The sequence below is a fragment of the Bombyx mori genome, chromosome 1 (genome assembly GCF_030269925.1).
Source record: "Bombyx mori chromosome 1, ASM3026992v2".
Taxonomy (NCBI): Eukaryota; Metazoa; Arthropoda; class Insecta; order Lepidoptera; family Bombycidae; genus Bombyx; species Bombyx mori.
This window is the reverse complement of record NC_085107.1, coordinates 3,409,428-3,422,474: the sequence shown is the minus strand read 5'-3', so window position 1 is coordinate 3,422,474 and position 13,047 is coordinate 3,409,428. Positions and strand designations below refer to the sequence as shown.

Below are 13,047 nucleotides of genomic sequence, written 5' to 3'. Positions count from 1 at the left end.
ATCATATATTTTTACTCCTGTAACTTGGAGGTCGTTCGTGAACACGTGTCGATTTTTTTTTTTTATTGCTTACATATGTGGACGATCTCACAGCCCACCTGATGTTAAGTCGTTACCGGGGCCCGTAGACATCTACAACCTTGAGATATGAGTTCTAAGATCACAGTATAGTTACAGCGGCTGTACCACCCTTCAAACCGAAACGCATTACTGCTTCACGGCAGAAATAGGCGGGGTGGTGTTTCCTACCCGTGCAGACTCACAAGAGGTCCTACCACTACCACCACCTATCACCACCACCAGCATTTCCTTAGTTAAATCGATAACAGCCGACGGAATTTGAACAACGATAATAATTTGGTGAACCTCTTTTCGCTATTAATAAACTATGCGTACAAACGTTTCGTGAAAAGTCACAAATTTCAACCAAACCCACTTTTATAACCAACCTCTGAAGGACGTCCTCACTAAAAATCGGGTTGCCTGAATACGTTCAAAACTATTATTCGAGGTTAAATACTGTACAATCACGCAACTTAACGAACAATGAACGACTGAGAAAAAAAAAACACATTATAACTTCACTTGACGCCAAGTTACACGTAAAATTTTATAACACACGGGGTGAGGCGAAATCCGAACAGATATTTTCTTCGCTGGATTAATGTTGAAGATAAATTTTCCGAATGCCGATTATCTGGCATTGTAGATATTTGAAAGGATCATTACTATATCACTACATAATATGTAGTATAAAACAAAGTCGCTTTCTCTGTCCCTATATCCCTATGTATGCTTAAATCTTTAAAACTACGCAACGGATTCTTATGCGGTTTTTTTCAATAGATAGAGTGATTGAAAAGAAAGGTTTATATGTATAATAACATCCATTAAATAGTAGAGAAATCAATAATAAATTACAGTTTCCGAAGCGAAGCGAGGGCGGGTCGCTAGTCAGCTAATAAATTAGCTAACGCTCGCCAGATATTCTTATTATGAATTTGATGTAATAGGTAAACAATATGCCAACAAACTTTAATGTCAGCAGCCGTCAAGTCACGAATGAGGCCGGAATATTTTTGTCTTAAGCCTAGAGCATCTTCATCTTCTAGAGACGAAATCTTAGTAGTAATGATTAGATCATTATTCAAATACAATAGTTACGGAATGATTTATTGTTTAATATATTTTTTTATTACGGAAATCGTTATCTATCTCCGAATTGAACCGGTTTTAGAAGTTACGATAAGTAGCGTCGGTCATTCTCTAACTTCGATTAAATAAAATCAAAGAAAGCGACAATTAAATCGAGCTCTACAAATCATAAGAACAATGCTAGCGCGATGAGATTCCTCTTTATAACAACAGAAGCTAACGATAATTAGATTATACACACAGACTTCACTAGATCTCCCAACCCGGAAACAATTAGATTATCACTGTTTTAATTCTATTTAAATATTATGGAAACCAAAAACTTGCTTAGAAGAAATTGAGAGATTTCGATTTAAAATTATCACATTCAATTAACAATAAAATTGGTGAATTCGTTTTTCATCGTTTACTTAAAAATGAGCCAACATCGAACAAGTGCTTCATTCAAATCGGCCGTGTGTAGTAGTGAGGCGCCGGAGCAAAACGTCGGTTCATTGAAATGTAGCGAGTATGATGAACCTTGATTACGGACACGCGATCAGCCCCGGGGCCACCACGTGATGAACTGGTCCCCGGTATCAGACAACATGACCTTCATTTCGTTTTTAATGTACATTCTTTATGAACGTTCTATATAAAGATAACTAGTTGAAACCCGAATTAAAGAAAATCTTTGATGAACTCATTTCACTGCTCTCCCTAATATGGTTATTGCAAAATTTCAGTAAAAATACGTAACATTCGATGTAGAACTACACGAATATGGCGATTGTACTAGTGTCAAATTATTAAATAGTTTCAAAGTGCTTTATATTAAACCTCGCTTGCCTGTACATTGTTTGAAATTGATCATGATAATTAAGTTTTAATTGTGACGTCACCGATGACGTCATCAAGCTAAATACTAGTTTAAGTCTAGCTATAAATTTATGAGCCGAAATTTTCATCGAAATACTCGAATTTTCTTTCACGGTTTTACAATAAGAAATAGTTAAATTAGATATGCATTTTAATTTCGTCGTATTACACTTCGTATAAACGAAATGTAACATGCATGTACATAATCACTACATAGTATAAAACAAAGTCGCTTTCTCTGTCCCTATATCCCTATCTATTCTTAAATCTTTAATACTATGCAACGGATTTTGATGCGTTTTTTTTTAATCGATAGAGTAATTGAAGAGGAAGGTTTATATGTATAATAACATCCATTAAATAGTGGAGAAATCAATAATAAATCACAGTTTCCGAAGCGAAGCGAGGGCGCGTCACTAGTTATCTGTATAAAGAATTTTAAAATACGATCAAATAGAAAAGTGATCTAAGATACGTTTCGCCTTGATCTTCATTAACTAAATAGAAAAAAAAAACAAGTACCAATCTGTAACCGAAGTGAAACGAATATAGAGTTCCAAATAAAGCCTCTGGTAATGACTTAGGTATATATGAACGTGTTCACGAAACAAAAGAGCTCCCGAAATGGATAATAATATCCTTGTTTAGTTACATTTTAATAAACGAAATGAAAATAATGTTTTCCTCGTGTTATTCAAGAGGAAAAATCCGAATATAAACTTCATTGAGTAACAGTTGTTTTCCTTTAATGAATAATAAACAAACAAAAAAGTAACGTAACGCTCTTTGGTTTCTCTTACGTCGTTCTAAAATAAAAATGTAAGAATGTATTATGTTCAAGGAACGAAATTAAAATCGTTAAGTTAAGGTTAAGTGGGAATATATCTGAGTAAATCTCAATTTCTACCCGAATTTGTAACATCGATTCGACGGAGTCCTTAATCTTTTATCTTTTTTTTTTTATTGCTTAGATGGGTGGACGAGCTCACAGCCCACCTGGTGTTAAGTGGTTACTGGAGCCCATAGACATCTACAACGTAAACGCGCCACCCACCTCGAAATATAAGTTCTAAGATCTCAGTATAGTTACAACGACTACCCCACCCTTCAAACCGAAACGCATTACTGCTTCACGGCGGAAATAAGCGGGGTGGTGGTACCTACCCGTGCGGACTCCTAAGAGGTCCTACCACCAGTGATTACGCAAATTACAATTTTGCGGGTTTGATTTTTATTACACGATGTTATTCCTTCACCGTGGAAGTCAATCGTGAACATTCTCTATCTATCGATTAAGCTACTATCGAGAAATATCATGAGACATATCATCAAAAAGCAATGAAAAAAACTAATATATAAAGGCATACGTTCGATTCTAATGTATCTAGACCTCCACGCCGTCGAACCAAACAAGAAATAACAAATAAATCCTATCGAAAAAACTCGCTTCGCCAAGCCCTTCTACATTGTAATCGATCAAAATATATTCTTGCTTCGTTGACTACATTTAAAACAATTTACCGAACGGGTTTCATTATCTCGTGAATGTTAAGAAAAAATAAGAAAAAAAAAACGAATAAAACAAGTCGACGGGAAATCGTCCCCGATAATCTTCAAAACAAATGCACTTTAGACTTTAATGTGTTAATAAAAGTGTAAACGTTTTGTCGCGACGAACCTGTTTAGATGTATGATGCGAATGTTAGGTTGATATTTTAAGGTTTAAATAAATAAAATATTATATATATATACATAAATATATAATAGATAATACTTTTAATCAGTAAATTTGTGTGACCGTGAAACCTAGTTTTTTTTTTTTTATTGCTTAGATGGGTGGACGAGCTCAGAGCCCACCTGGTGTTAAATGGTTACTAGAGCCCATAGACATCTACAACGTAAATGCGCCACCCACCTTGAGATATAAGTTCTAAGGTCTCAGTATAGTTACAACGGCTACCCCATCCTTCAAACCGAAACGCATTACTGCTTCACGGCAGAAATAGGCGTGGTACCTACCCGTGCGGACTCACAAGAGGTCCTACCACCAGTGATTGACGCGCCAGATTAATTTCAAATTTATCCGAACTATGTTTTTACGAATACGTTTCAGACTAAAACGATTTTTTATTCACAGATGTGTAATAAGTTTTTCATCTCGTTTTCTTTACTATAATCTAAAAGTTTAACATTAATAGTCACCAAGTCTAATATAATTCAAATCAAGTTTATATTACAAAAAATTGTGTATCTCATATTTCATGACATCATTGACAACCACCATGCAGGTGTGCGAGGGAGACAACAAGAAGTTCCCACAACCATTCACGCCTTAAATATTGTGCCTTTGTCATTTCACAACTTAAAACAAATCCACGGCAAATAAATAAACCTAGAATCAGAAACAGCCTTGCTAATGCTGAAAGACTTAAAACAGGCACGCTCCTAAGTGGATTAGTTTGCGTTACTGCGAATTAAATGCAATTAAGTCATTCTCGATAACGTAAGTAATTTAAACGCAACTAAGTAACAACTGTGTACCGACAGCCAAGTACTAAGTAATCACTTAATACTCGGATAGTTCTATAGGACCGGTTGCGTGAGCTGAGCTTAATTACTTTAATTTGCCACATGGTCATGACAGACGCCACTTAAGCCACCCCAAGTGTGGGCTCCAATAATATGTATGCGACAATGTTGATGTCGTAAAAACGAAACTGCTTATTCGCTCAGGCGTTTCCTGTGACCAACACTCACCCAGGTTTGCGGTCATGATGTCTTGATCCTTTGGCTTTTTTTTTCGTGGGCGTCCTTTTTGTCGCGGAGGGGGCGCTGCGGCGCCGTTAAAATACGGGCCTTTCTGCACATCCGGGTCGACACGGGTGAAGTCCGGCGACGGGTACGGGGGATAGTGGGCCCCCGGAGGCGGTCCCGCGTACGTACCAGGACACATTTGCGGGGGACCCGGCACGGCCATATGTGGTCCGTATTCTGGCATAGTCTCGTAATGAAGCCTACAATTGTAACACTAGTTTTAACATAAATTATTTTAAATTGAATATTGTAACTTTAAAACTCTTATAATGTTTTGATATACAGGGTGTTCTAGAAAGAATGGATAACCTTGAAACACCTCATAGAGATATTGGGGATGTCACATAAAATTAAAAATAAAAAAAATTCTTAGGTAGTACCCAAATTACTTATTCAAGAAAAAACATGCACTAAACCTTATTTAGTTGCTGTTGTAATTTTTTGTAAAAATTAATTCAAACTTAAGTTTTAATCATGAAATGTAGTATTTTAATCTGGGTAATTAATTTGGGTACTACCTGAGAACATTTTTTTATTTTATTTTTTTGTGTCCTCAGTAGCTCTACTATGAGGTGTTTCAGGATTATCCATTCTTTCTAGGACACCCTGTATACTAAAATGTGTTTTACCTGCAATAGACGGCAGCGTCTCTGATGCCGTACGTGTCGCCTTTATTTAGGGGCGTATTGCATAACGCGCAGGAGAAACAATGCACGTGGAAAACGAGGTCCCGTGCTCTCATAACTAGTTCTGACGCTGAGATCACCGTGTTGCAGCGAGCACAGCGCTTGGGTCCGTACAACCTGATGACAATAAATTAATTTTTATAAAAATATTCAATTGTAATATTTTTTTTCGCTTAGATGGGTGGACGAGCTCACAGCCCACATGGTATTAAGTGATTAAGAGTTTACTGGAACCCATCGACATCTACAACGTAAATGCGCCACCCACCTTGAGATATAAGTTCTAAGGTCTCTCAGTATAGTTACAACGGCTACCCCACCCTTCAAACCGAAACGCGTCACTGCTTCACGGCAGAAATAGGCAGGGCGGTGGTACCTACCCGTGCGGACTCACAAGAGGTCCTACCACCAGTAAATAAACGTTTTTGAGCATCACTTCTATCTTATATCTCAAGTCAACGGTATTAGCTCTACGTTTTGTATAGCATAGCCACTCTCTCACGTTTCCGTGTCATTAAAAATACGAAGACGATGACATTGAATGATAAAACTTCATATTTTAAAAAAAAGGAAAAAAAAAAGAAGAAAAATAGAAATTATCCAGACAAAAAATAAAGACACAGAAAAGTCTTGAGACGCAGCAATAATAAGATACTAATAAGACAGAGCTGGATTCGCAATTCTGTCGCCTCAATTGTTTTCTTTTCTTTAATTCATCTTTTATTTGTCTGTTATAAAAGTCTTTAGAGTAGCTCTCAACTTATTTGATACTTTAGTATTTTCTTCGGTTTTCGCGATTGGTACACATAGTTAAAACCACTTATACAACTTAAATCTGTTTTTTTGAAGTTATACTTCTTTAGGCGCGTTATAAAAAATTTATGAGAGTGAAATTTTACGATGCGCACCCTGACACAAAATTAACAGAGTGAAGTTGCCCACTAAATCGCTCATTACAATACGACCGACGTAACTTGGCGAGTCTGAATATAGCCGAAGGTGAACTTTCCGAACCATACCGAGAATTACCGAATTAATATGTCAAGAAAAGGGATGTCCAATATGCGTGTTTGAGGATGTTGTTTAATCGATTTTTTTTCAAATTGATTAAAATTTAAATTAAAAAAAAAGAAATAAATTTAATAAAAATAAAGTATAACTTCTTACGCGCGTACATAAGTACACGCACCCTTTTTTTTTAATTGTCATTATATTATTTCAGCCTTTTTGAATAACATACAGTTTTCTCGGACACAGATAACTAAGGTGTTACTTGATAGTATATATGCTGGAGGTCGTAATGTGAATAACATTGTTAAGCACCCTGAGAAGCTGAAACCAATCCACTCTACGTATGTTTCACCAACGACTGAATATCATATACCAATTAGATCAGCGTGAGTGTCTCTATTCAAATCCAATTGATACTCCAGACAATACTCAAATGTCGGACGTGGTAACGTGAATTTTTTTTTTTAAATGAATTCATCCATTTTCTGCACATTCTGACAATAAGCTGATGGTAAGTTTTTTTTATAAATAAGACAATAAGATCAATGAACTCACAGTCCACCTGGTGTTAAGCGGTTACTGGAGGCCATAGACATCTACAATGTAAATGCGCCACCTACCTTGAGATATAAGTTTTAACATCTCAAGTATAGTTACAAGGGCTGCCCCACCCTTCAAACCGAAACGCATTACTGCTTCACGGCAGAAATAGGCAGGGTGGTGGTAACTACCCGTGCGGACTCACAAGAGGTCCTACCATCAGTAAAGCCAAGTGGTCGCCCTTTTCGGGGACGTCGGTCAACCTCACTGGTTATAGCCTCTGGTATAGTTTATTATAGCAACTGTTTTTATATATTGTAAACTAAAGACTGCCGAATCCTTCGAACAGGAAAATATAATCGCTTTGCAGACAAAAAAATGGGATTACCCTGCGAGCCCACAACATGTAAACGCTCATTAGAAGTTTCCAGAAAAATCCAGAAGTTTCCCGAAAAAAATGCTGAACAAAATCGCTATTCGTCAGCGAATTCGCTACAAAACAATCAACTTCATTTAAAACACGGAGACATCTCGATAGACACTAAACATGTCTAAAAGAATATACAAATATATACTTTATGATTTTCCTAAGGTATTCGGGTCGGTGACCTGGCCTTTGTAAATATAATATTATATCAATAGTGCTAACGTCGCGTGGCCGGAGCGGTAAATTGCGCTAATTTACTTGAATTATTTAAAAAAATATAAATGCATTAGAGTATAACATATTTCAAATTTATATTTTACTAGTAGTATTGTCTTATAAATTTTTTTTTTAAATGTATTACTTAAAATAAAAAGCCGAATCCATTTTTAAATCTTATTTACGAAAACTCATTATATATTTTACGTTAATAAAAAGGAAACGACGAATTTTAGTTCTTTCTTTTTTTTTCTGCATACTTTATGAGTAAAATTTCACTTCTCACAAAAAAACTGTCCCTCGCAAATGCAAAATTTTACGGAAAATGAACTGTAATATGTTTCAAACAAAAAACAGTCTGAGCTAATTATATTATAAACCTGAGTCGCGGCCTTTTTATCTCCACTGTCAGTTTAATTAATATATTGTAATATTGTTTAGATAGAATTAGAAATTAATGTCATATTATATAACTACTGAACCATGCATCCGATTGACTTGAAACTTGGTATCCATGTAGAAAATACATGTACTTAATGGATAGGCTAATATTTATATGAGTGTTGGACTCCCTAATAATAATGACAATAAATAATAATGTTAATTTTAAATGTCCAACGAAGCGGGCGAGTACGGCTGTTCGTATATACCTATGTATGTGTGTACGTAAGGTACGCACCGCCAAACATCCTAGAACACAGTGCGTAATCACAACTAGACATATTTTTTGGTTATGTGCTTCCGAGCTTTTGACTGAACTCCGCTCCCACGGTATTTCCTGGGGTTGACAACATCTTCTCTTTCAAACGAGGTCTCAGCGGTAAGCGCTGGCTTAACTGTGTCCTTTTCATTGCTGTTTTTCATCAGCGATGGTAACCACTCACCATCAGCTGAATCAAGTGCTCGTTTACTAATCGCTGTAATTAGAAAAGTTATTTGTATTGTGGAGAAAATAAATGTAATTATTATTATTATTATTATTATTATATTACCTAACCGCACAAATCCATTATAAAAGAGTAAAAAAAAAACTCTAATACAAACATTCAAGTTGAGGAAAATAAACGTCATCCATAAGACCAGCGAGGCTACAGAATGTCCACCGATTTTAGTATGGTAATTAAAAGCCAACCGGTAAAGTTTCGAGATCTGAGATTGCCGGTTCGACTCCCGAGCGAGACGTCTCCGTGTGGTCCTGTTTCCACGACCCGGCTTTATCGTGATCGAGAGCTTAGTAAAAAAAAATGGCTTCATAAATGAGACATTTTGAGAAATCCATTCTGCTGAATGACATTGGTTAGTAATCTCCAACTGAACGACTTTTCAGAAACTGCGAAAATAATCTCCACTAATTCCACAAGTATTCATAGCGCATGTAGTATTGGACAAACAAAATATGCGATCATCCATCGTATCATTTACGAGTATGAACTGTAACAGAGATATATTGGCGAATTGAAAGCATTTTTATCTAAAAAGAATTTATTTTGTTCGCTCGTTTGACGAAAAAAAACGCAAAAAAACTTTAGCTGAACTCCCATTTGCGTGGACGAGATGCCGGGGATGCTTGTATTGTTATAAAATTGCTTCTAGACAAAAGCTTGCGAGCTCGCTTTGTTTTTAGCCTTGTTACTTTATAACCGTTTACTTTAATTAAAGCAACTTTAAGATAATTTACTGTTCGGCATCAAATCTATAATGCGAATGTATTGTAATCATCCTTTAAGTCGGCTCGTTTAGGTAATAGTAAAATACGATTTTAAGTTTAAACACCGAGTGGCGATGAATTAAGATTGTAATTATACAAAAAAAAATATTATCCTCAGAATAAATGAAAGAGACAAGTATTCCATAACACGTAATTAAATTACGGATAGAAAAACACTGAATTACAGATATTTTTTAAATCATAGACTATAAAAATAAATAGAAAATAAACAGAACTTCCGCCTACTATCTCCGTTGACGGTTCAAACAATCGGGACAGAAATCCCTTGTCCCGTGGTGTAATAAGACCTCAATTAGTTAGTTTAACTGAACCAGTTCAGGTAATCGAAGGAACCAGATGTGATAACTGTATGAAAGACAGACAACAAGATAAATAAACGGACAAAAAGATTTAGATGTGCTAATAGTACATATAATAGTGAGAAATATTATCTTGTCTGTTTGTGTGTTTCGCATTCTTATCTCCGCAATAGCGGGCCAGATTTGGAAGCAAATTAAACATTAACTATTGGGATCATTATATATTGCCCACTGAGTTTCTCGCCGGATCTTGTCAGTGGGTCGCGTTTCCGATCCGACGGTAGATTCTGCGAAGCACTGCTCTTGCTAGAGCCAGTGTTAGCAACACTCCCGGTTTGAGCCCCGTGAGCTCCCAACACCTCAAGGAGAAGCTGAAATAGCGTCTCAAGGCTATCAGAACAGGTAGGAAAAAAATATTATTTAGGCTAAAAAGCGTGGATACGACTTTTGAGTCTCGCTGTCTATAGAAATGCAAAGAAATACGTTTCGTGATTCTTTTGTTGATACTCAAATATGAACATTTAAAAGTGGATCATGTTAAATTTGATTATTTGTCTTATGAATGTGATAAGCATATACAATGCGATGTACAGATGCAACGCGTAAGAGAAGTTGTCACTTAACAACTATTTCACCGCGTCTCTCTCTGTACACGCGAAGCTAAAACCGCCGGACTAGTTCATTAGTGATTCAAGTTGTTAGAAAATTTGTTGGTAGCCCGTCTGTGCTGGCACGTGTACTTTCGTCATGAGCTGCAAGCGATTTTAATACATATTAAATTGTCTTATTTTAATGTTACTAGTGTAGTGGTTGTCAACTATTATGTCGACTTTATCGTGCCGCCAAATTTTACACAGTGTATTTATTATACGTAATTAAAAAACTTTTATACTTAAATTATTTTTTGTATGTTGTACAATTTTGTAATCGTCAAAGTTTACCGCGACAGAAAAAGTTTGAGATGCACTACTGACAATTCAAAACGTTCATTCTTCTTATGTTCGAGTATATACAATTTTCTTGTGTTTTTTTATTGACATTTCAGCTTGTGAATATGTGAAAGCAGTAACTGTTTAAATTTATTCTTTATTAATAATAGTATAGTAGTGTAGTAGTAAGTATAAAAAATCGATTGTTAACAAAAAAAAGCAATTGTTTCTTTGCCTACTTATATCAGTACATTTGTACATTAAGCACTTGTTGATAGTCTGTACCATGCGGTCTATGCCACCCATGATCGAACACAGTGGAAGAACGTCACATGTGGTCTCGATCCTCAGCAGTGAGGGAACGACATAGAAGAAGAATAAGTACATTACAACTGAAGTCCGTGGATAGGAAAATAAGACGATGCAAACTTAAGAACGTAAGGGAATCAACATAATCATCTACCAATAAAAACATAATTGTATCAACCATCAACATAGTACAAGAACAACATATAGTATGTGCATTCCTGACGGACAACGACCGTTGAGAGTACATCCGGTATTCAAAGTCCGTTAAAATCGAGTTCAAATAATTTTCTATAAAGAGAATTCCACTGTACCGCATTCCGGATGTACCTATGAGCATAGACCGTAGAAATATGCAACCGAAACACATTGTTTTGTTGATCTAGAAAGTGAATAAAATATATTTATCTTTTTTTTTTCCTATATATGCTGATAGCCTTGAGAGGCTATTTCAGCTTCGACGTTTGTAGGTGAGCTCGCGGGGCTCGAACCGGAGAGTTGCTAACACTGACCCTAGCAAGAGCAGTGCTTCGCAGAATCTACCACCGGATCGAAAACGCGACCCACTGAGAAGATCAGGCGAGAAACTCAGTGGGCTATGTCTATAGGTTAATTCGCTCGTCGAGCCCTTCGTTGCAAGCGACGGGTTCGACGAGGACGGTGACCGGTGCTTGTGATGCCTAAAAGCACCGTTAATGGATCAGGAGGATCCGTAATGACGTGCTTTGGGCCATTCGGTCTACTGGGTCGGGTATGTAGTTTCCAGTGGCCACGATAAGAGGGTTCTCATGTCGTGCCGCCTTCTCAAAATGGCGCAGCGATGCCGACTGCAGATACTTACTAACTGAATCGAGCTCCAGGTCATCGTGGAATTTTTATCGTATTTTCAAAAATAAATCAATGATTTTAATAATCATTTTTCTTTATGTTTATATTTATACTGTTCTGTTCCTTCAATGCGTTAAAATAATGTGAATCGGCGGTTCATTTTTATCAAGATATTTCTATGTTTATAAATAATTTTATAATAAAAATATAATTGATACCGACGTTTGAAAGGCAAACGTGACTAATGCCGAGTTTACATTACGAAATTAGTGTCATGCATGTTGAGCTCAGTTTCACGACAGTAGTTTCGATATATGCGAAAGTAATTTCGTCAAAAAAATAGTGTCGCGAAATCCACAGTATCGCAGTAACCACGGCGCCGTCAGCATCAAAGCTAAATTCTATGCTATATGCTATATTCAATGTAGCTAAAGAAATGCTTATATACCTATAAACTTAAAAAAAAGACTATCAAGAAAAAAAAGGTTGGTAGATTCGAGGATGGTCAACAAGAAGGCATTTAGGTGCAATGAAGTTAGTCTCTGAATTAGCAGATGAAGATCCTGAGAGTTATAAAAACTATTATCGAATGAGTGAATATAATTTTGCTTTTTTACTGTAGGTGTTTCGGGTCCCAGAGACACCGTTGTCGCTGATATTCATTAATAAGATCTATATTTTTATCTGTACTCCATCGTTGGTTTGCCATTTTCAACGTTTGAAGCGCGTCCGAACTAACAATACACACGTCCGCACAGCGCAGGCCCTTTCGCGACATTAGTTTCACGTCGCGTTTACACTATGAAATTAGTTGCATGACATTAATTTCACCAAAAAATCGCGCAGGGCACGAAACTAATTTCCATGCATGAAATTAATGCATGCATTACGAAAGTATTAAATTACACGTGAAACTGTTAGTAGAAATAAATTTTTTTTGCGCATCGAATATAGTTATTGCCTATCATTTATGTACAAAGCAGTTATTGTCGCTTAGTCACGTTTGCCTTTCAAGCGTCGATTATTACTATACTATACGGATACTATTGATACTATAATAATAAAAATAAAAGATCACTACTAACTGCTATAAATTGAAATAGCTATTAAATATAAAAACAGTAGCAAGTATTCACCGATAATCAATTCATCCTAATCTTTTGGTTTTTTTAAATTAAAAAATCTAACTGCTAACTTTAAAGGAAGTGGTTTTGTTTTGTTTATTGATTTTATTTCGCATTAGACATAT

General features: G+C 36.1%; 1 protein-coding gene across 4 annotated transcripts in view; it reads right to left on the bottom strand.

Annotated features, from left to right (window-relative positions):
* The window catches only part of Bmap-A (apterous A), a 134,822-nt gene that overhangs the window by 47,395 nt on the left and 74,380 nt on the right, over positions 1-13,047 (bottom strand). For 3 of the 4 annotated variants that reach the window (XM_012695957.4, XM_012695956.4, XM_021352267.3), the window contains exons 3-4: positions 5,457-5,630; positions 4,771-5,027 (exon numbers count right to left, since the gene is read on the bottom strand). The exons of the other annotated variant lie outside the window; for it this stretch is intronic. In XM_012695957.4, the coding sequence (XP_012551411.1) occupies positions 4,771-5,027; positions 5,457-5,630 (431 nt within the window). The remainder of the gene's footprint in view (positions 1-4,770; positions 5,028-5,456; positions 5,631-13,047) is intronic. 4 annotated transcript variants of the gene reach the window in all.